The 20,976-nt window shown below is 41.5% G+C and overlaps 2 protein-coding genes across 7 annotated transcripts; both read right to left on the reverse strand.

Annotated features, from left to right (window-relative positions):
• Positions 1–6,854: 6,854 nt before the first annotated feature.
• Positions 6,855–16,769, reverse strand: LOC307033934 (uncharacterized protein). Of its 4 annotated transcripts, XM_079672568.1 has the most exons (8): positions 16,697–16,769; positions 16,305–16,544; positions 11,955–12,054; positions 8,676–8,782; positions 8,228–8,557; positions 7,907–8,026; positions 7,761–7,795; positions 6,855–7,616 (listed from the first exon to the last, which is right to left on the reverse strand). In XM_079672568.1, exons 4-8 carry the CDS (start codon positions 8,719–8,721, stop codon positions 7,494–7,496), a joined length of 654 nt encoding a protein of 217 aa, XP_079528694.1. In that variant the 5' UTR covers positions 8,722–8,782; positions 11,955–12,054; positions 16,305–16,544; positions 16,697–16,769; the 3' UTR covers positions 6,855–7,493. The 4 variants fall into 4 exon arrangements, 3 of the variants coding, with proteins under 3 accessions (XP_079528694.1, XP_079528693.1, XP_079528692.1); XR_013806723.1 differs by lacking the exon at positions 11,955–12,054 and having other exon boundaries at positions 8,285–8,557; XM_079672567.1 differs by lacking the exon at positions 11,955–12,054 and having other exon boundaries at positions 16,305–16,509.
• A 1,375-nt stretch (positions 16,770–18,144) lies between these two features.
• Positions 18,145–20,603, reverse strand: LOC307033569 (uncharacterized protein). Of its 3 annotated transcripts, none has more exons than XM_079672102.1 (6): positions 20,530–20,603; positions 20,027–20,359; positions 19,389–19,433; positions 19,160–19,201; positions 19,033–19,067; positions 18,145–18,379 (listed from the first exon to the last, which is right to left on the reverse strand). In XM_079672102.1, exons 1-6 carry the CDS (start codon positions 20,573–20,575, stop codon positions 18,257–18,259), a joined length of 624 nt encoding a protein of 207 aa, XP_079528228.1. In that variant the 5' UTR covers positions 20,576–20,603; the 3' UTR covers positions 18,145–18,256. The 3 variants fall into 3 exon arrangements, with proteins under 3 accessions (XP_079528228.1, XP_079528227.1, XP_079528229.1); XM_079672101.1 differs by having other exon boundaries at positions 19,160–19,270; XM_079672103.1 differs by lacking the exon at positions 19,389–19,433.
• Between the last annotated feature and the right edge of the window lie 373 nt (positions 20,604–20,976).

Raw genomic sequence — 20,976 nt, forward strand, 5'->3', positions numbered from 1 at the left:
ATAGTGTCTCCCGTCCACCCAGTAAGAAAATCCCCACTGGTTGTAGTAGTACACCAACATGGATTAAACGTGTTTTTTTTTTTACCACAATGTTGGGGAAATTAATGGATAAAATGCACGGATTATTATTATTATTATTATTCCCACTCCGGTCGGGACACTATGGTCCACCGTTTCCGCAGCGAGGCTCCCCCCGTTGACAGTTTACGTGGGCTGGGCTGGGTGCAGTGGCGGACTGGCCATCGGGACGAATCCCGATGGGCCGGTACCGAAGTGGGCCGGTCGGATAAGTCACTAGCACATCCCCCACTCCCCCCGTTGACAATTTACTAGTTGTACCGAAGTGGGCCGGTCGAGAGTCCCGGGCTGATTTTTAGTCCCAGTCCACCACTGGCTACATGGCCGTATGATCGCCCACATATTGACGCACCTAATTCCTAAACTTCTAACAGATACAACATAAACCGATCCTTCAGCCTCATATGAGCTCTCAGACACGTTCAAAATTAAACTGTCATCGCTGTCTGAGCTTGCTGCTGTGTGCGCCATCGTGCGTTTACATGCAGATGCTGGGATCCTGAGCGGTGCAGCTGGAGCGCTGTGCCCGCAATGACGTCACACATCATTTGGCGGGACTTGAAGAATCCCCGAGAAGATCCAGAAAATGGTCAACATTGAAGGGCAGATTAATGGTTATCAAAGTACAAATATCCAAAATCAGTTCAGTAACGGTTTTCAAGGGGATAATATTTACTCAAATCGATGGGTTTGGATGATGGGGGAAACTCGTGTCACAGGCTCTTTAAAAAGTAGCAAGCAACTGAAGCAAGTGCAATTATGGAGGGTAGAGATTTGGAGTATTCCATCAAAAATTATTTTACTAAACTTCCGCTACAGACAGCAGCAACTAAAAATGAAATCTGATGACAGGCCAATGCCCAAACTGGAGCTGTGTACAGAGGAAAAAAGGAGCGAATCGGACGTAAAACTTCAAATAATAAACAGCGGATTTCTAACATTTGACATTTCATGTGGCTGGACTGGGTCAGTTTCCAAGGCTGAATTTTAGTCCCAGTCCGCCCCTGATTATCAGCAACAATTCTAAAGTGACTAAGAGACATTGGATTAACCTTGAGCAGTGTTTTTATTCCCTTGAACACGACTTTTGATCACAAAACAGCAACGGTAAAACATAATTATTGTTATGGTTTAGAACACTGTTGTTGTTTTCTTGCTCTGTTCTGGCTGCTAGCTCAGTGAGTTCGTGTCCTACAGTGATAATACTTATATCAAAATAATTTGTGGAGTATCAGCTTTCAGATGATATGTAGTGCAGAACATATTACGTTTTAAAGATCGTTTTTTCTAGTTAGCTCCGGAAGTAGCATCAGCCTGTTTTCACTAAGGGCTAATGCTAACGCTTCTTGTGAAACTTGTGTTTTGTTTTGGTAAAAATGGCTCATATCGTCAGGTTGCTGAGTTTTTTCTATAAAAATAAACTTTGATTGATTGATTGACAAAAAACACATTGCTTCTGGTGGCAGGGGAGATGGTAATACCCAAAACATTTTTCGCCATAGTTGCATTTAAAGTCATACTGATTCAGGATTGACAAAAAAAAAGAAAGAAATAAAGTACCAAATACACAATTTATGCTGACGAAACGAAAGGTCTCTGCTATTAAATTCTATACAAACTATTTAAAAACAAACATGACTCAGTAACTCTTCCCAATGCTGCCTTTGTTGGTCAAAATATACAATTAAGAATCTGCACAGCCACAACTGCAGCTCTATATCCACCTACCTCAACCCTGAGTATCCTGGGCCGTCGGTCATCTTCTGCCCACCAGCGCTATATCATGCCTCACAGGAATGAGATCCTTACAGCACAAACAACCATGAACTCTTGCACTACACGATGATGAGTAAACTTTCAAAGATGTATATCTGTAGAATTCTGTTATTGCATACCAGGTGGTTGCTGGGTTAGATTATATATATTTTTTATTATAGTATACTCCCCTCATAGCTGCATGCTTGGGGGGGAAAGCTCATTGTCGCTGCCTCAAAGACCTAGAAACAGCAGTCGCTCTAGGTAGTATATTCCCCTCAAAGCCGCGGTGATTAAGGGGGATGGCTTTCGGGCTGTTCCCGGGCCTTCACATAGCAGTTTCACTAGGTAGTGTATATAGGTAGTATATTCCTCTCAAAGCCGCTGTGCTCGGGGAAGAATCGGCTCTGGGCTATTCCTCAGGCCTACACATAGCAGTCTCACTAAGTAGTATATTCCCTTTAAAGCCGCTGTGCTTAGGGGGAATGGCCACATGGCAGCTCGCCAGGCCCTCTACTTATCAGATTTACATCATTTGGCGTCAGGCTCGGGCTACGCAGTTTTGGGGGATAGTATCTAATCTCCACGCAGTTTTGGGGGTTAGTTATTCGATCATCACTCATCGTGCTATGTATATCTATGGAGTGATGATGCCCGAGCCTAGTCGCCAAACTTAACTATATGCTGCTTCTAATAAACATGTTAAAGAAACACGTGAGTTGTCTGACTGAAATGGGGCGAAGCCTGCGAGCTAGTTCAGGCAGTCAACTCGAACACTTATGCTGCATTCATACATAACGCCCCTTGCCACTCTACAACCAACCAAACAGAGTCTCCTTAATATGCCGCTCTATTTAACCTGCCAGATCTCTCTCTATGCATTGCTTGCTGCTGCTATTGCTGCAGCTACTTCCACGTCGCTGCTGCTTGCCTGCCCCACCACCACCCCAGCTTCCACCCCAGCTTCCACCTTTAGGCTCGGGGGTTAGTTATTCGATCATCACTCATCGTGCTATGTATATCTATGGAGTGATGATGCCCGAGCCTTGTCGCCAAACGTAACTATATGCTGCTTCTAATAAACATGTTAAAGAAACACGTGAGTTGTCTAACTGAACTCAGTATCTTTCACAAAATGGTAGAAATTAGAATTTTGTTGGCAATTAGACCCCATTGTGATGTCACATGTCTTAAGGGGGAGGTGCTTTGAGTAGAGAAGCAAAGGAAGGCCGCCGTCATAACGCCTGAAATAGCGACTATGAGTTCTATGAGTCCCGGCTGACCGCCAGAGGCGGTGCTTTAGCACTGGATGACTTATACCAACCATGTCATGAAGAATCCAAGCCCTTGCTCACTACTGGAAGCAGCGGAGCTCAGCAAAAGGACCACGCCCAAAGGATGGGGAGTGGCGGCATTAACCCGATAAAACCTGGAGAATGTGCCAGAAGACCCCCACGACGCCGCGGTGTAGATGGTCTCCAGGGGCACCCCTCTCAGGGCAGCCCAAGATGTTGAGATGCTTCTCTTAGAGTGGCATCTCAGTCCTGATGGCAGGGGGCGGCCACTGGCCCCATAGGCATGTGAGATTGTATCGACAACCCAGTGGGGCAGCCACTGTTTAGAGGGCACAAACTCTTTTAGTGCCGCCATGGCAAACGAAGAGCTACTCCGACTGCCGTGTACAGGCAGTAGCATCGATATACGCCCTTTAGGGCACCCACAGGGCACAGAAACTTTGACGTGCCGTTCTCCTGAATGTCAAAGCCAGCTGGACAGGCTGTTGAAGTGGGATTGTGGAAGCACCTTGGCAGGAACGCCACATTTCCCAAAGGGCAACACCTGAGAGTCCCACCTCAGGCATGCATCACTCTCGGAGAGGGCATGCAACTCCCCAACTCGCTTCCCTGAGGCTATGGCAAGGAGAAATGCTGCCTTCGTGGACAGCCACTTAAGCCCCACCTGGGCCAGGGGCTCGAAGGGAGGAGATGATAGGGCACCCAGCAGCAGGGACTGGTCCTGAGCCAGAGCCATCGGGGTGCTAGGGGGACGCTGCCATAAAGCCCCTCTCAGGAAGAGGGACACCGACCTGTGGCACCCCACTGTGGCGCCGTCAACCCTAACATGTCGGGCAGAAATAGTAGCCCCTTAAACTCTCAAAGTGGAGTGAGAATATCCACTATCTAGAAGGGACTGCAGTCTGGGCAACAGTGAGCATGTTATCCGAAGGAACAAGCTCATATGTGCCCCCCAGTTGGGGTAAAAAGTGTTTGAGTGCAAGCTGCACAGCCCGAAGCTCTAGCACGTTGACATGGCGTGCACCCTCCTGGGCAGACCCTGAACATTCCTGCCCTGCCACACTGCACCCCACCCGAGAGACATGCATCTGCAGTGACAGTCTCCCGGCGAAATGGGATGGCGCCCCTTGGCACGCCCATCAAAAGATAGGCCATGTCCCTCCAGCAGGACAGAGGGCGGAGGCACCGCTGAGACACCCTGACTCTTCTGTGCCTGTGCGACTTGCCGTCCAAGTGGAGGCTGTTCAGCCACATTTGCATGGGGCGCAGTGACAGCAGGCCTAAGGGCACAATGGCTGAGGCAGCCGTCAGTCCGCCCAAGAGCCGGAGGAACTGAATGTAAGGCACCATCTTGCCCAGCCTGAAGCTGGGAAGAAGGTGGAAAATGTCGTCCACACGATGAGGTGACAGGTAGGACCTCATGGCGGCCGAATCTTGGACCATCCCCAGGTAAGTGACCTGTTGGGAAGGTTCCTGGCAACTCTTCCCGGTGTTTACTGTTAGACCCAACCGGGCTACGTGAGATAAAAGGCAAAACCAGCCAAACATCTAAATACGGCAGGACCTTCACGCCCTGCGCCTGCAGGGGTGCGAGAGCTGTCACCACAACCCTGGTGAACACCCTTGGAGAGAGGGAGAGACCAAAGGGAAGCACCCGGAACTGATAGTGTCGGCCCTGAAAGGCAAACCTCAAGAAGCTCCGACTGGATCAGTCGCGAAGCTGCACGCGGCCAGCTGCATGCAGAGAAATCCCTCAGATCAAACGTTCAAACTGAACGCTATAGGCTACAAAAATGTAGCCAAAGTACTCTCGTGCAGCGAGAAGATGAAAGGAACAGATCCTCTGATGACACCGGCAGATATAGCTGGTGTCACGTGGGTCACAGGTGACTTTGTTGTTATTGGTACTCGAGATGGACATATCCAGTGCTAAAGCACCGCCTCTGGTAGAGGGGTCTGGCTGCAGACCTCCAGTGTCAGGACAGTTCCGGTGCAGACCTCCAGTCTCAGGACACCTCCAGTGTCAGTACAGGAAGTGACGATTCTGACGAACACGTTTTTTTTTTCGCCCACCCAAGGACTCGTCTGATGGAAGTTTTCAAATCACAATGGAGACTCATCACTGAGCAAACACGGTTGTTTCTCTCGATAATAAGTGTCAGTGCGATTTCCTGTTCGGAAAGTGGTGCTGTACTGAGAGTAAACAATACAAGGTGTCCCTATTTTTATATATACATATCTATATATACATTATGTATATAATAAGTGTCAGTACGATTTTGTTTTGTATTTGCGTGCATTTCCTGTTTTGAAAGTGGGACTGTACTGATAGTGGTGATTTTATTTTGACATTCTTAGCGTGCACTTCCTGTCCTGAGAGTGGAGATGTCATATATATATATATATATATATATATATATATATATATATATATATATATACACACATGTGTATGTATACATACATACACATACACCTCCGTGATGAGTCTCCATTGTGATTTGAAAACTTCCATTAGACGAGTCCTTCGGTGGGCGGGGAAAAAAACGTGTTCGTCAGAATCGTCACTTCCTGTACTGACACTGGAGGTGTCCTGAGACTGGAGGTCTGCACCGGAACTGTCCTGACACTGAAGGTCTGCAGCCAGGCTCCCATGGCCTCTGGCAGTCAGTAGGGACAAAATAGAACAGCTGACGGCAGGAGGGAGAACATATTTAAAGTTTGACAGCAGCATGATGATTGACTGTTGGAGATCATGGCAACATGTTGTTGGTTGACTAAAATATCTGGTTAGAGGCGGCTGAGGAGAGAGAATTGAGAATGAATGAATGTAAAAGGTGATCTTCCTGACTTCCTCATGCGGCTGAACAAGGCATTTCTGCCATCAGGGTGCAGTTGTGTACAGGTTAAAAGAGTTCAAACGATTGTGAAGATATTGGTCAGTGTCGTCGGCAAAGAAGTACAAAACAAATTGGAAATATTGTTGACAGAATTCTATGTAACACGACACAAATATCTTCACATTTAGCAGTTCATCTCATGTGTGAATGTTGCACAGCTTTTGTTTGATGTGGTTTTATTGCAGAGAGCTGAAGGCTACTCTTCCTGTGGCTTTCGCTGAAGCTGATACACAGTGTTTTCAACACAACAGTGGAAAAATACAGGGGGAGGGGCCACAGGACTTGTTGTTGCCCACACATATGCCAAGGCAGAAAGCCACAACTTTGTATTTCTTATAAAGACAGTAACCATGACAAAATATGATATAGACACATGATTTAAAAAGGCAGAATAGCTAGTCACATATAGAAAAATACAGTTTAACACCACCTCTTTGCAGACGCCTAAGATTACTATCAAGTCAAACAGAATTAAAAACTCTCTAGTAGGAAGGAAATTGTATATTTTTTACGTTGAATTATTTGAGCAAATTACATTTTACCCTCTTATTGCCATGTCTGGTTCCTGATGCCCCGCCTTTTTGTGGTTGTTTGCCATGCCCTGATTGTACCCACCTGTGTATAATCCCCCTGCTGTACTTGTGTTTGGCCTGCCCTTTCCAGCTGTGGCTTGTGGATGTGATTATTTATGTGAATATATTCCTGTTTTCCCCATTGTTCTCTGTATTACTTTAGCCTACTCACCCAGTTTCATCTTTAGCTGTTTTTGTACCAGCTAAACGTTAATCAAAGTACACTTTTTTTCTATTTATACCTGCCTTCTGTTTGTTTTGTGTTTAGGTCCAACCCTCAACTTAATCCCTGACTAAATGTTTGCACTTGCTGCTAGGATAATTTGTAACATGGCTTCAAACAGGTTAAAACGGATGGCAGTTTCAGTAGCATTACTGTTGGCCTGTGAAACAGCAAGTCATTTAAGATTTGTGGTCATGGCCGAGTGCTTCCTGTGTGTTTGTCATCCTCGATTGCTGTTGGTTTTTGAATATATCGTCTATCTTTTCCTATTCTACAACACAGGACCTGCTACAGTATAATGTACTCAAAACCAAGCATTTTAATTTTTGACTTTGCTGCAAAGCATAGACTTTAGAGGCCTCGGGACTGTCATGTAAGTTTTGCTCAGACCACACTGTGCTGTCTCTTCCTGTGAAGTGATGTCACTCCCTACCCTTTATTACTGTTTCACTCTCCATATGAGTAATTTTGACTTTGTTATCATCAATGCCCTTTTTTGGCTCTTCCCCATCAAAAAATATATATAGTATTTCCTCTCAGATAACGATCAGAGGCAAACCAGACTTTTTTTCTGAGAGATTATTTGAAGTTTATTTAAAAAGAACATTGAAAGTGAGTAAACTTGATATGATAAAGCACCCGTTTGCAGACAGTTACAGGGACTATGAGTCTATCTGGTGACAGCATAAACAACATGGGTCTCCACTTCGTTCTCCATTGCAGACCTCCTGCTCCTTATTGTCTTTGGAAGAAACCTCCACTCTGTACGGGTCATGTCATCAGAGCCCACATTCTGTAAATCAATATTTAGGGTCATACACTGTATTTTAACTACAGATCTCAAAAGTCAGCACATAATCTGTACTGACCTAAGGTCAAAACTTGTTAATATTTAGTACAACCATTAAAGAATATCAAGAAAAACTGATACTAATACCTTGTTTCTCTCATGATGCAGTTCTTCAATTGCAGCTTTGTGACAAAGATAAGCCTGATTAGTGAGGTTTAAATGAATATGTTGATTTGAATGTGTCTTTTACAACTTTAAATGAATGATTTTTCAACAAACTGTGACAGCCTTACTTTTCTGGATTTTCCTTATTTTAACAACCAAAACAATGACGGCCACCATGAAGAAAACAGTCAGAGTGCCCAGGGTAAAAGTCAGCCAAGGCATTTCTTTTCCAATTTCTTCACCGCCTCCTAAAAAAAAGCGGTATTTAACATTGTTAATATTACAGGTGTGAATGTGTTCAAATAAAAAAAAAACTTGAACAGTTAACATTTTTGAGAAGAGTTTTGCTGTTAATCTCGAAGAGCACTTTACCATACTATTCAACTTAATAAACTAAATATGTCTTTTAAGCAGGATAAGCACAGAGAGTACTTTTACAATAATCCTACCTGTAATGGTCAAACGTGCATTACTGAAATATGGAATCCCAGCTATGTAAAACCCACAGAAGTAAAGTCCAGTGTCAGATACATCCACTTGTTGGATTTTGAGAAAGAGGTTGGAGGTGTTGGATGTCATCTCAAATTTAGATTTCTGAACTCCATCACAGTAGGAAACCTTGCTGTAAGAATTCATCAACACGGCGACACAGCTGACCTCGGTTCTGTTCACCAGTCTGAACCAGTATGTCATGGTGTCATATTTGGAAATGTTGGCGCACGTCAATGTGGCATTTTCACCAGGTTGGACCTCCACAGAAACCGGGACAGAAGTCGAGCCTGAAAGAAAAAGCGAAGAAAAATATATATTTACTTTCAATGAAAAAGTTAATTTGGATATAAGCAAAATCACCAAAGACATACATGCCATTGAGAGTAATTCAAAGGCAGTACTCACAGAAGCTGCAGAGACTTAAAGCTGTTATCAAGGTAGAGGTCTTCATGCTGGGTGTGACTGAAGCTGTGCCAACGCCCGCGACTGAACTGTGCTCCTGTGAGGGGGTTCTTAACGAAAAGAGAGGAGGGGACATGTTAGTGCTCCAAGAAAAAAACAAGTGTTAAAGTAGACTGCTAGCCTTAATGCTCAACTAGTATGCTATATTTGAACAATATATTATAGGGCCATATCTATTCAAAACATGTCTCTGAAGCAGAGGTCACGTTAACCGATTATTTTCCGTCTGACGTTTTTTTTTTAACAATGACGGAAAAATCAGAAAGCCATCAGTCATTGTGACAGATTAGAACAAACTCAGAACAGCGCCAAAGTTTCCCCGCAGCGGGGCTCCGGTATTATGCCGTGTTATGCATGCCAAAAGGAAACCTAACTTTGCAGAACAGATCAACTGAAGTATTTGCTTTATGCTATGCACGTTCCCGTGAGGTGTTGTGGGCATGCATAACACGGTGCTAACAGTTCATGAACCAAAAACCGGTCAGGGGCAGTGTGGTGACTCGATGTTGTTGGACGACAGGGCGTTTAAGCATCAGGGCTCATAGAGTCCAGTAGAGGGTGGAGCCTGTGTGAAGAGAAGTGTAGGATGACGGGAACGGGATGCGTGGCCGCCTTGCCTTGTGCACGCATTCAGGGGGCCGGCTACGGTTATACATATCTCAGTAATTGAATGCTTGCATAGTATGGTTGAGAGGTATTACCCATAGAGTCCAGTAAGGGGCTCCGCCTGTGCTCATATAACTAGGGTTACAATACGTAACCCACCGTTATGGGCCATAGGCCTACTCCATTATACTTTTTGAATTTGCTGAGGTTCAAAGTGGATAAAGGGCTGCAGTTGGCCACCGGGCCGTAGTTTGGACACCCCTGCTGTAGATCATGTTAATTGACCTGTGAAGACATTATTTGTCAAATGCCAAAACGTATCCCCTCGTCGAAAATTGAAACAATAACAGGACCATAATAAGCCTTGACCATAAAACTGACTCTTTCTTTGCATTTTCCCGCCTTTTGTAATTGTTTGCCCCGCCCTGATTTGATCCATCTGTCTCTAATCACCCTGTTGTGTTTTTGCCTGCCCTTTCCAGCCGTCCCAATTAGTTATCTATATCCCTGTTTTCCCCATTGTTTCAGTTTTTCTATGTTACCTGGTGTGGTCGGTCCTTCTGTGTTGGTTCCTGGTTTATTCCTTGTGTTCCCAGTTTTTCAGAGAGGGGAAAATGTTTTACTTTAATCTTCCAATTACATTTTTGAGATCTTGTGCAGAAAAACGTAGGCTAACATAGAATGCATCGGCTAAAGAAAAGCAACAGTATGCTATAGAAATGGACGATAGAGGGATGGCAGTTTCAGGAGCATTGCTGTTAGTCTGTGAAAACAACAAGTCATTTGATGTTTGTGGTCAATTCCGAGTGCTTCCTGTGTGTTTCACCCTAGATTGCTTTTGATTTTATTATCTAACTCCTTGTCTTTATTTGTTTCCATTAAAAAAAAAGACCTGATATGATGTGCTCAAAACCAAGTAGTGTATATTTGTTTTACTTTGCTGCAAAGTTTGGACTTTAGAGGCCTCATGACTTTCATGTTAGTTGTGCTCAGACCACACTGTGCTGCCCTTCCTGTGAAGTGATGTCATTCTCTCCTCCCTACCCTTTAGCACCATTTCACTCTCCATATGAGTTATTTTGCATCAATGCTTTGGACAAGGTTCAACACTGGCTGAACAACATTTGGTTACAGTTCAATGTAAAAAAAACAGTATGCATGATTGTTCAGTAAACGACCAGTCAAAATCGGAGGATCTAATGTGTTTTTAAATGGATCAGAAATAGAACTAGTCTCCCAGTTCAAGTATCTTGGAGTCATACTGGACTCGAAATTGACTTTTAAGAAACATATTAAGAAAGTATCCAATACTATTAAATTCAACTTGCAAAATGTTAAACAAATTAGACCTTTCTTAACTGTCAATGCTGCAAAGTCATACCTCCACTGTATGATTCTATCCCACATTGAATACTGTTTCACAAACTGGTCATTTGCTTGTACCACAAACCTTAAACCCATAGAACAGCTGTACAAGAGGGCTATCAAGCTGCTTGACAGAAAGCCATATTCATATCACCCCTGTACCATTCTTGAAAAACATAATTTCTTGAGTTTTGACAATTTTAAAGGGCCCATGTCATGACCATTTCTACTGATCATAATGCCATTGTTGAGGTATACTAAAATAGATTTATACTGTGCAATTTTCCAAACTCACATAGGTTTCTCATACAGCATCTCTGTAAACAACCCTGTCTCCTAAAGATTACATTCCCACAGAACTAAACTGCATTCTCAATTACGTTTAGCTAGAAACGTATTTGCTCCCACGTTACGTGGTTTTTACTGTGGCTGGGGCAGTTCAACTTGATTTGGGGGAGGGGGGGGTGCGCCATAGTTCATGGGCGCTGTACGCAATATAGGCGTAGTAATGTTAGTATAAGATAATTTTTTTTATTTCTAACTTTTTCCCCCAAATCTTTGGTGTCCCCTGATGTGTTGATGCGCACATCTCCAACGAGGCGTTTTGGGGCAGTATAGACTGTGTTAGTGTTTTACTCGCTACAGGGTGCACTTTGAGGGTTTTTGACTCTGCAGACCGTTTACATGCATAAAAACCTTCATAACACACAAGGGGACGGATAATAACCGGAAAAGCATGAAATGGGCCCTTTAAGTCTTTTAAAAGTATGTGTTTTATTTATAAATGTTTACATGGACTGGCCCCCCCTCCCTTAGGGGAATTCATCCACAAAAAAGACACTGGACGCTGCAGTAGGTCAGAAACCACAGGAGACTGTGAAGTCCACCATAGACAGACCACTTTTGGACAAAATGTACTTTCAATTAAGGGCAGCTCATTCTCGAATTGCCTCCCAACTGAGATACGGGATTGTCCCACTCTCAATAGTTTAAAAGGTCCACTCAAATAATGGATGAGAAACAAACAGACGTGCAATCACTACTAAATGCACTTTAATACAGGGGTATCTCCTCTTGCACTTTAGGTAGCTCTTATATTTTCTCTTGCACTTTACATACTCGCTGCTATATTGTATTACCATGTCATACATACTTGTGTATGCTGCTCTTGCTCTCTTGCACTTTTTGCATAACATGCATTTAGTTTTTACAATGTTTGTAAAATGTAAACAAACAATGTGTCACGCTTACCTTTCTGGAGTTTCCTTATTTTAAGAGCCAAAACAATGACGGCCACCATGAAGAAAACAGAGACCAGGATAACAGTCATCAAAGCCATGTTTTCCAAATCCTGCATTTTATATATAAAAAAGGTGGCTTTGAACATTCTTAATACTACAAGTGTCAATGTGTTCTAATTGTTAAAACTTGAACAGTTAACATTTTTGAGAAGAGCCTCACTGTTAATCTCGAAGAGCACTTAATCATAGGAATCAACATAATCTAAAATAAATGAGGATAAAATATGTCATCCAATCAAGAGACCGTGAATCTGTAAATGCTTGTTATACCAGGGTCACAGTCATCCAAGGCATGTATTTTCCAATTCATTCACTGTCTTTGTCATGTATAAATGTGTTGTAATTGTAACAAACTTGCAAACTTAAAATGTTTGAGAAGTCTTACTAAAAATCTTACAGTATAATCATAGGAATCTAAATAATCTATTCAAAATGGGGATAACATTAATCCAAGTTTGTTATGCTTCTTTCACACCACTGCGTACAATTCAAGTTAAACTGTATACAAAACTCAATAGATTATATGACCATAAAACAAAAACAAAAAAGTTCTGTCAGTCTTTAGTTTTTATTCTTTTTATTTTTATATAATACATTTCATTTTACACCTGCAAACATCCTTAAAAAACTTCAATATGTCCAAAACTGCTCACCTCCATGAACCACAATACACCCAATACCCCTATAATCCCTATCATCCATGACCTCCACTGGCTCCCCATCAAACACCGCATTGACTTTAAAATCGTACTATTCACTTTCAAAGCCCTCAACAACCTTGCCCCCCCTACCTCTCTGACCTCATCCAACGACAGCCCCCCCCTCAGATCTGCTGAAGCTAATCTACTGCAGCCAATCAGAACCAAGCTCCGGACCTGGGACGATAAGGCCTTCGCAGCAGCCTCCCCCTCACGTCCGATCTGCCAACACTCTCAAGCCATTCAAAAAAGCCCTCAAAACTCACCTTTTCCCTCTTGCCTTCAACTCCTAATCCACTAACCCCTTGCCCCTATTCCACCTGGTTTAGCACTGTTTTACTTTTGTTGTTATTTTTCTTCTTAACTTGCTTGTAAAGCGTTTTTGGGAACCCGGAAAAGCTCTATATAAATAACATGTATTATTATTATTATTATTATTTCAATGAAACTCTAATTACAATGAGAATTAAAACTGCAGTCGCACTTGTGCGCGCAGTGATGAGCGGGCTCTCGTGTCCGTGCGCCTGTCGGGGAGGGCAGCCTGTCGTCCCGGCGTCAAGCAGATGCGCGCGAGTCCTGGGAAATGAGCCGTTTGTCATTTCTATAATTTTCGCGTCACAGACTCCCAGGTCCTCCGGCAGCGACCCGGAAACGGATGTCGGCGCGCCGTCTCGAAGGAAAACAAATTTCTCTAAAGGGTCGTCGATTATCGAAGAGGCTGTCTGGAGGAGCCGTAACCGAGGATACACTGATTTAGAGGAGAAAGGAGAGAGGAGTCTCTCTGGAGGAGCTATAACCGAGGGTACACTGATGTATTATCCGGAGTCGATTTCAGCCAACAGTGATGTTTAAAAGAGGCGTGACGCATGGCTGGACTTATGTCAACGAAGCACAGCTCTGCAAACTGTTCCCGTTGTGATTATAAGTTATTCAAGATGATCAAATGTGCATCAGACTTTCCGCCCTTTACCGTTTGTTTACTCACTAATCACATCCCCCTGGATGTTAGGCTATTTATTTTAATACAACTGCTTTCATTGTGAGGCAATATTTACAGTGAGAACAGCAATACTATATGTAACAGGCCTACATTACACACTTTATTTGTATGCTTTAGTAGATATCTACAAGTAAACAGTAGATATTTTTCATGAAACCATATAGTGCTTCACATAATAAAATATACAAGGGCTTTAGCCTGATATACATTATATGCTTTAGGAGCTGTATGTGTTGTACAGTCATTAGGTGTCTGTTGTGGAGTGTATAGGTGTCTGTTGTAATTGAATTTGCCGCAAGCAGAGCCGGTGTGTGTGTGGGTTAGGGGTAACCCTAACCCTAAACCCTAACCCTAACCAGTTATGAGCATTTATTTCTAAGCCCCGCCTTTTTGCAAACAGGTTTAGATTAATGACGGGCATATTTATCGACTGAACATGCTCCTTTTTATACGGTAATGTGTCTGACCCTCCACCGATGCTGTATACTAAGTTTGCCGTTGAAAAAGAAAACATGGAAATTTAAGGTAATATTTCACTGTTTTTAACATTATGCTAATTTAAAAAAAATGAAGTAGGTGGAGCTTTGGGGTTCAGGGACATAATATGTAGAATAGGTCCACCCGAATAAGTGGGCAACATTTCAGGTCATTCGGAGTTACGGTGCCACTTTGTAAAGGTTTCCAAAAATGGAAATGTAGTAGTTTGGATTCATTTGTGGCATGTAAATCGTCAAAAATGGTACATTCTCCGTTAGCTTACGAGCTCTCCGTTTGAGCTAGCAACTATTTTCTTCGCAATTTAGCATCATATTGGATAGGGATTGAATTTGTCCTGGATTGGAATTGTTCCGATCATACCCCTAGGAGGATTTGCAAAAATGTCCTTCAAATGGCTGAAAAACGCACATTTTTCCAAATGGCCGACTTTCTGGGGGGCGTGGCAAATGAAAAGTAATTTGAAATATGTGTGCAAATATAATAGCAATGTGTATACAGCGTTTCGTGAATATCGGAAAAAATATATATACGAGTAGTTTGTAGTAATTTCGCTATGTAAATCTTCAAAAATTGAACATTCTCAGTTCGTTTGGGCGATCAATTATTCCTTCGCAATTTAGCATCACATTGGAAATGGGCCGACTTTCTCGGTGGCGGGGCTAATGGAAGGCAATTTGAAATATGTCCGCAATCATAAGAGCAATGTGTATACAGCGTTTCGTGAATATCAGAAAAACTATATGCGAGTATTTTGGAGTAATTTGCGACATGTAAATCGTCAAAAATGGTGTATTCGCTGTTAGCTTACGACCTCCACGATTGAGCTATCAAAAATGTTCTTCTCAATTTAGCATCATATTGGATAGGGGCTGAAGGTGTCCTGGATTGGAATTTTTCCGATCATTCCCCTTGGAGGAGTTTGCAAGAATGTGCTTAAAATGGCTGAAAAACGCACATTTTAAAAAATTGCCAACTTCCTGGGGGGCGGGGCTAATGGAATCCATTTACAAATATGTCCGCAATTCCATGAGGAATGTCTGTGCCAACATTTGTGAAGTTCTGAGAAACTATATGTGAATACGACACAATAGGGGGCCGCGAGTAAGCAGTTTTTAAAAAAAATTACGTTTTTTTTTAATATTCTCTAAAAGGTCGTGGGCTGTGACGTGTGTCCCAAGTTTTGCGTCCAAAGCTCATTTTATGCTATCGCAATTTTAAAAAAATTGTATAGGCCATGCCCACATTCTGCATTTGTTGCGACACTTTAAATCTCAGTTCGTAGTCACCCCCAAAGTATGTGTAAAAAACAAAGAAAAACATTCGTCCATCCATTCTTGAGATATAAATTGGTGGTGTTTTTGGCGCCCCCTATCGTCCAAAATGAAAAGACTTTGTTGTGCCTATTCCCCAAGACAGACTGAACCTATCCACCAAAATATGAGCATTTCTAAGCCCCGCCTTTTTGCGAGTACGTTTTGATTGACGGTGGCAATATTTATCGTCCTAACATGCTCATTTTCTACGGTAATGTGTCTGACCCTCCACCGATACTGTATACGAAGTTTGGTGAATATTTAACTGTTTTGAACATTATGCTAATTTAAATAAAAAATGTAGGCGGAGCTTAGGGTTCCAAGAGGATTATTTGTAGAGCAGGTCCACCCGGATATGTGTGCAAAATGTCAGGTCATTCGGAGTTACGGTGCGACTTTGTAAATGTATTCCGAAATGGGATTTTGATAGGTGGCGCTAGTGAGCAGGTTGGAATATCTAACCCATTGACTCCAGAATATTGAATTTTTCACCGGTCCTGGCGTCCGTGCAAAATTATACAACTTTTTAAGCATCCTAAAGACCTCAAAAAGAGGAAACGCCAGCACTATAATAATAATATCACCAATAACAATAGGTTCCTCGCACTTCGTGCTAGGACGCCGTCGGGTCCTAGCGCTCCGTGCTCAGGCCCTAAAAAGACTGAAAGCGGTATGACTCAATTACTGTACAATCGTACCTTCAACATTTAGTTGGATTGCACAGGAAATCACTGTGTCTGCGCCTATGTGAAATCCGCAAAAGTACATTCCAGTCAGATATATCCACTTACTTTATTTATGAAAGACAGTGGTCAAGTTGGAACTCATTTCAAATCTTCCATATTGAAACCCATCACAGTATGAAGCTTCGCCACCATCCCAGTAGATAGAAGAGACACAGTTTGTCTTGGCTCTGTTGATCTCTCTGAACCAGTCGGTCTGAGTTGGATCGATGGATATGTTGGGGCAGAGCAGAGTGGCTTCACCAGGCTGCACCTTCACGGTTGGAGTAACAGAGACAGAGATCCAGACTGAAACAGTAGAGACAACGACATTTACCCCAGTAAGCCAACAGTAATAAAGCAACAACAACAATCAGTTCAGAACTTCAGTTGTATTTTTGCATGCTTAAATTGCAGGTTACATGATTTGAAGCTGAGAACAATAAAATGCTAGTACTTACTGAAGCTGCAGAGAAGAAAATAATAATGAAGGTGAAGCTCCTCATTGTCATTGTTAGTGAAAGAGTATTCACCCATCTACTATGCAAAGGAAAAAAGAGAGGCGGGGTGTCTTTTGTTGAAACAGACCTGCCAATGCTATGACACGCCTTAGTACAAGTTCTCTCCTGCAGTCGTCATTCAAAACATCCTAACCTAATCCATAACAGTCTAATTGACATGGATTATGATAAGAAAACAAAGCACAGAACTTTTGTGTATATTATTTTATACTTGATAAGGCGATCTGTGAATGCAGTTTTTTGGTTTATTTAGTGGTATCATGTGTCTTATGATTATATACTGTATATACCAAGGGTTTGTGCACTGCATTTACATTTTTACAGTAGCCTATAACAGGCAAACTAAACACTTGCTTTAGAGAGGGCTTACATATTTGTTACCAACCAGTGTAGGTCTCCAACACGCTTACTGTAGCAAAATAGGGGACAGCAGAGGGGTGTTCAGTTGGTTGAAATCACCGCCTGTCATCTCTGGAAAGACGTACATTGGACGCGTTTTATTGCAACTTAATAACCTGTCTGAAATAATTGATTGCATCAACAATATTTATCTCCATGCCCCCAACCCCTAATAATCACATACAGGTATCCTCATTTATTTGCAATTTTGAATGAAAAGAGCTACATTTCAATGGAAAACCAATTGGTGGACACTGAAATATCTCTCTAAATATTAAAAGGATTACTATATATTTTATACAGATATTCATGGACCCCAGAGAATGAATCCTATTGACTAGATCCAACACTACAGTGAGAATTACCTTTGTATGTCATCAGTGAGATGTCTAGGAAACTTTTAATGGATTACATTGAAATGAAATGTCCCCTACGAGTGACACGTTAAACATCTTAGCATTCTGATGCAGAGCTGCTAGCATGGCTTCATGACTGAAGTCTTGTTTAATATCAACACTCTCCTTTTGATACTGTTGTTGCCTTTGATTGACAAGAAGCTACTTATTTAGCTTACTTCCCTGCTCCATAGTAAATACACTTTAGTCATGGGGTGTGGAGAGATTTTACAATGTCAGAAGAGATTGATCTACATGTTTTAAGGCAGAATTAGTCTTGTTCTGGCATTTTCCCTCTATTTCCTAAAAAAAAGTCTAAATACAGCAGTTAGCTAAGTTTGCCATAAACAAGTAAGCAGCTTTTCACCACTTCCTTTTGCTTTGACCCGACAATTTTCAACTCAGTTGTTGTCAGACCACACTGTGCTGTCTCTTCCTGCCAACATACGTCACTGACTCCTCCCTCCGCAGAACATTTCCCTTAAGTTGGTCTGACAGTTATACGCCTCTTCCTCCATCACACATTAACACGCTCTTTGTGGTCTTACATGAAAAAAAACAAGAAACCTGAGTAGGAAAATAGGGAAAATATATTTAACATTTATTTTTTGCCAGTGAATTCTCCCACACATGAGGCTACATGAGAAGTTTATCATGACAAAGCATTTTTTCCACTCTGAGCTGCATTTCCGACCGTTTCCTTCTTCTATCTGGTGGCAGCATACACTACATTTGGCTCAAGCTCTCGCTCAGAAGCAGGCCTGCGGCTCCTTTTTGGCTTCGCCTGGAAACTCAGAGCCACGTAGTTCAGTTCATCCGAGCACATATTCTGTAAAATAAAGTATTCAGAGTCACTTGCTGTTTGCAGAAATCCGTAAAATGTGTTGTTTTGCTCGCTGTCCCACAAAGGAATAACACTAACACAAATTAGTGTTAACCATAATTTATTTAACACCAAGTATGACTTTTAAAAGAATCTGAGTTTAATTTGATTGAATTTAATATAAAATAATCTTTTAATTTTTATATTGAAACCGAGGTACATCAATAGGCCACATCGAAGGAAAAAAGCAAATTAATTAACATTACATACATTGTTCACCCTTACAGTGACAAAAAAAACAATTACTGTTGTAAATGTACGCAGTGGAACGGCAAAGTGACAACATTTCATACACATCTCTGTCTTGACAAAAATTATTGTGGTTAAGTTTATTAAGGTTTTACATGTTTCACAGGGAGAATAAATAGATCACACATTTTGCTAAAGAAAATGCAGTTACCTTCAAGGTACTGAGCCTGAACTAGAATACATTTTCTGTTTCAGAAAACTATTATGACTGCCTTTATGCCTGCTTGAATAAGTTTGATGCAAGCTGCAGCATGGGATAACATGACCAAACAAATAGCAGATTATTAAAGTTGTTAAAATGCATTTTAAAACCATAAAACACTGTAAGCATACATTAATATTGGGTTTACCTGGGGTCTTTTGGGCTGAGATTCTTCGTTTGCATCTAAATAAATACACAAGTGTGTTTTAGTTAATTGAAACTAATTATATACTTTTTCCATAATGTGCTGTGCAACAAAATTAAATCCACTGTACCTCTCTGAAGCTTCCTTATTTTAACAGCCAGAACAATGATGACTATAGTGAGCAAAAAAGCCAAGCATCCCAGAATTAAACTCATCAGGTATGTCATTTCATCAGGCTCCTCTACAAGAAAAGAATATAATTAAACTCTGTAATTTAATCCTGTTGCTTACGATATGGTTAAAAATAAATTGTAATTAATGGCTGTTTGGAAATTGCAAACAAAAGAGGAGAACCTTACTTTTGGTCTCGAAATCATATTCATTATAATCAGATTCACCGTTACCTTTCAAGAAAAAAATGGGCATTAATCTTTTTGTACACTTATTTGTCTTAGTGCTGTTTTCCACTACATTTGAGATATAATGTAAATACTATAAGAACAATTTATTTCTTAAAGAGGTCCCACCTCTTTAAGAAATAAATTGTTCTTATTGTTCATCACAATCTTACCTTCAACGTTTAGCTGGATTGCACTGGAAATGACTGTACTTGTGCTTTTAACAGTGTTAATATAACAAGTGTAAATGGGTTGTAATTGTAACAAGCTTGCACAGTTAACATTTTTTGGAAGAGTCTTACTGAAAATACAGTAATCATAGGAATCAAAATAATCTATGCAAAATGGGGATATATGAATCCATGTTTGTTATGCTTCTTTCACACCACTGCGTACAATTCAAGTTATACTATATCAAAAAACTCAATAGATTATATGACCATAAAAACAAAAGGCTTCTTTTAGTCTCCGAATCACATTGTATTTCTTAATTATTTACTTTTATGGTTTTTATTTTCTTATAATACATTTCAATGATACAATAATTAAAATGAGAAAAATGCATCTCTGAAAGCGGTATGACTCAATTACAATCTTACCTTCAACATTTAGCTGGATTGCACTGGAAATTACTGTACCTGCGCCTTTGTAAAATCCACAGAAGTACAGTCCAGAGTCAGATATATCCACTTGCTTGATTTTAAGAAAGACAGTGGTCAAGTTGGAACTCATTTCAAATGTTTCATTTTGATATCCATCAGAGTATGAAGCTTCGCCACCAGCCCCGTAGATAGAGGAGACACAGCTGGGCTTGTTTCTGTTGAGCACTCTGAACCATTCGGACTGAGTTGGACGGGTGGATATGTTGGGGCAGAGCAGAGTGACTTCTTCACCGGGCTGGACGGTCCGACTAGACGAGGCAGAGATCCAGCCTGAAACACAGAGCGGACACAACAAAATATATAGTTGTTATAAAACCACATGAAGGTTTACAATATCTCTTCATAAAAGTTACGTATTTGATACGGAAACACGTTATGGGTTGGATTTACAATTATAAAACTAGCCATTAAGTTGACATTAATTACATGTCAATACTTACTGAGGCTGCAAAGAAGCACAGCTGCTATTAAGGTGAAGCTTTCCATTGTGCGTATGACCGTATCACTGCATGGGCACTCTATATTTACGTACTGTAAAGGGGGTGGGGGAATAAAAGGTTCATGCAAGGAAGCTCAAATCTTTCACCTCTGATATCTTTACCAGATGCAATTTCAGACACAGCATCCCTCAAATGATTTCAGACGGCGTAAGTAAATATGTACGTTTTATAGCCTTTATAAAATATATCCTCACTTTATCTGTCACAATCTCACATGGCAGCTCAGACGGTCAGACATGCATAGGTCACATGCAAGTTTGATGTTCTTAATAAACTATGCAGTTTAGGTGCACAGAACACAAAGTAATCCGACCCATCCTGCAGTCAATGGCCCATCTTTTCCCGTCAGTACCCCAAGTGTGCCAATAACAAACTTTAAAAGTGTGA

This window comes from Notothenia rossii (genome assembly GCF_949606895.1).
Source record: "Notothenia rossii genome assembly, chromosome: 3".
NCBI classification, from domain to species: Eukaryota; Metazoa; Chordata; class Actinopteri; order Perciformes; family Nototheniidae; genus Notothenia; species Notothenia rossii.

Bases quoted from the DNA above. Each gene is read 5' to 3' on its own strand.
- LOC307033934 (XM_079672567.1), bottom strand. From the start codon at position 8,721: ATGAAGACCTCTACCTTGATAACAGCTTTAAGTCTCTGCAGCTTCT. The intron at 8,558-8,675 runs GTGAGTACTGCC...TTTTTCTTTCAG, and splicing joins TTTAAGTCTCTGCAGCTTCT to GCTCGACTTCTGTCCCGGTT. The intron at 7,617-7,760 runs GTATTAGTATCA...ATTGATTTACAG, and splicing joins TGCATCATGAGAGAAACAAG to AATGTGGGCTCTGATGACAT.
- LOC307033569 (XM_079672101.1), bottom strand. From the start codon at position 20,575: ATGGAAAGCTTCACCTTAATAGCAGCTGTGCTTCTTTGCAGCCTCA. The intron at 20,360-20,529 runs GTAAGTATTGAC...TCTGTGTTTCAG, and splicing joins TGTGCTTCTTTGCAGCCTCA to GCTGGATCTCTGCCTCGTCT. The intron at 18,380-19,032 runs GTAAACCCAATA...TTTATTTTACAG, and splicing joins CTCAGCCCAAAAGACCCCAG to AATATGTGCTCGGATGAACT.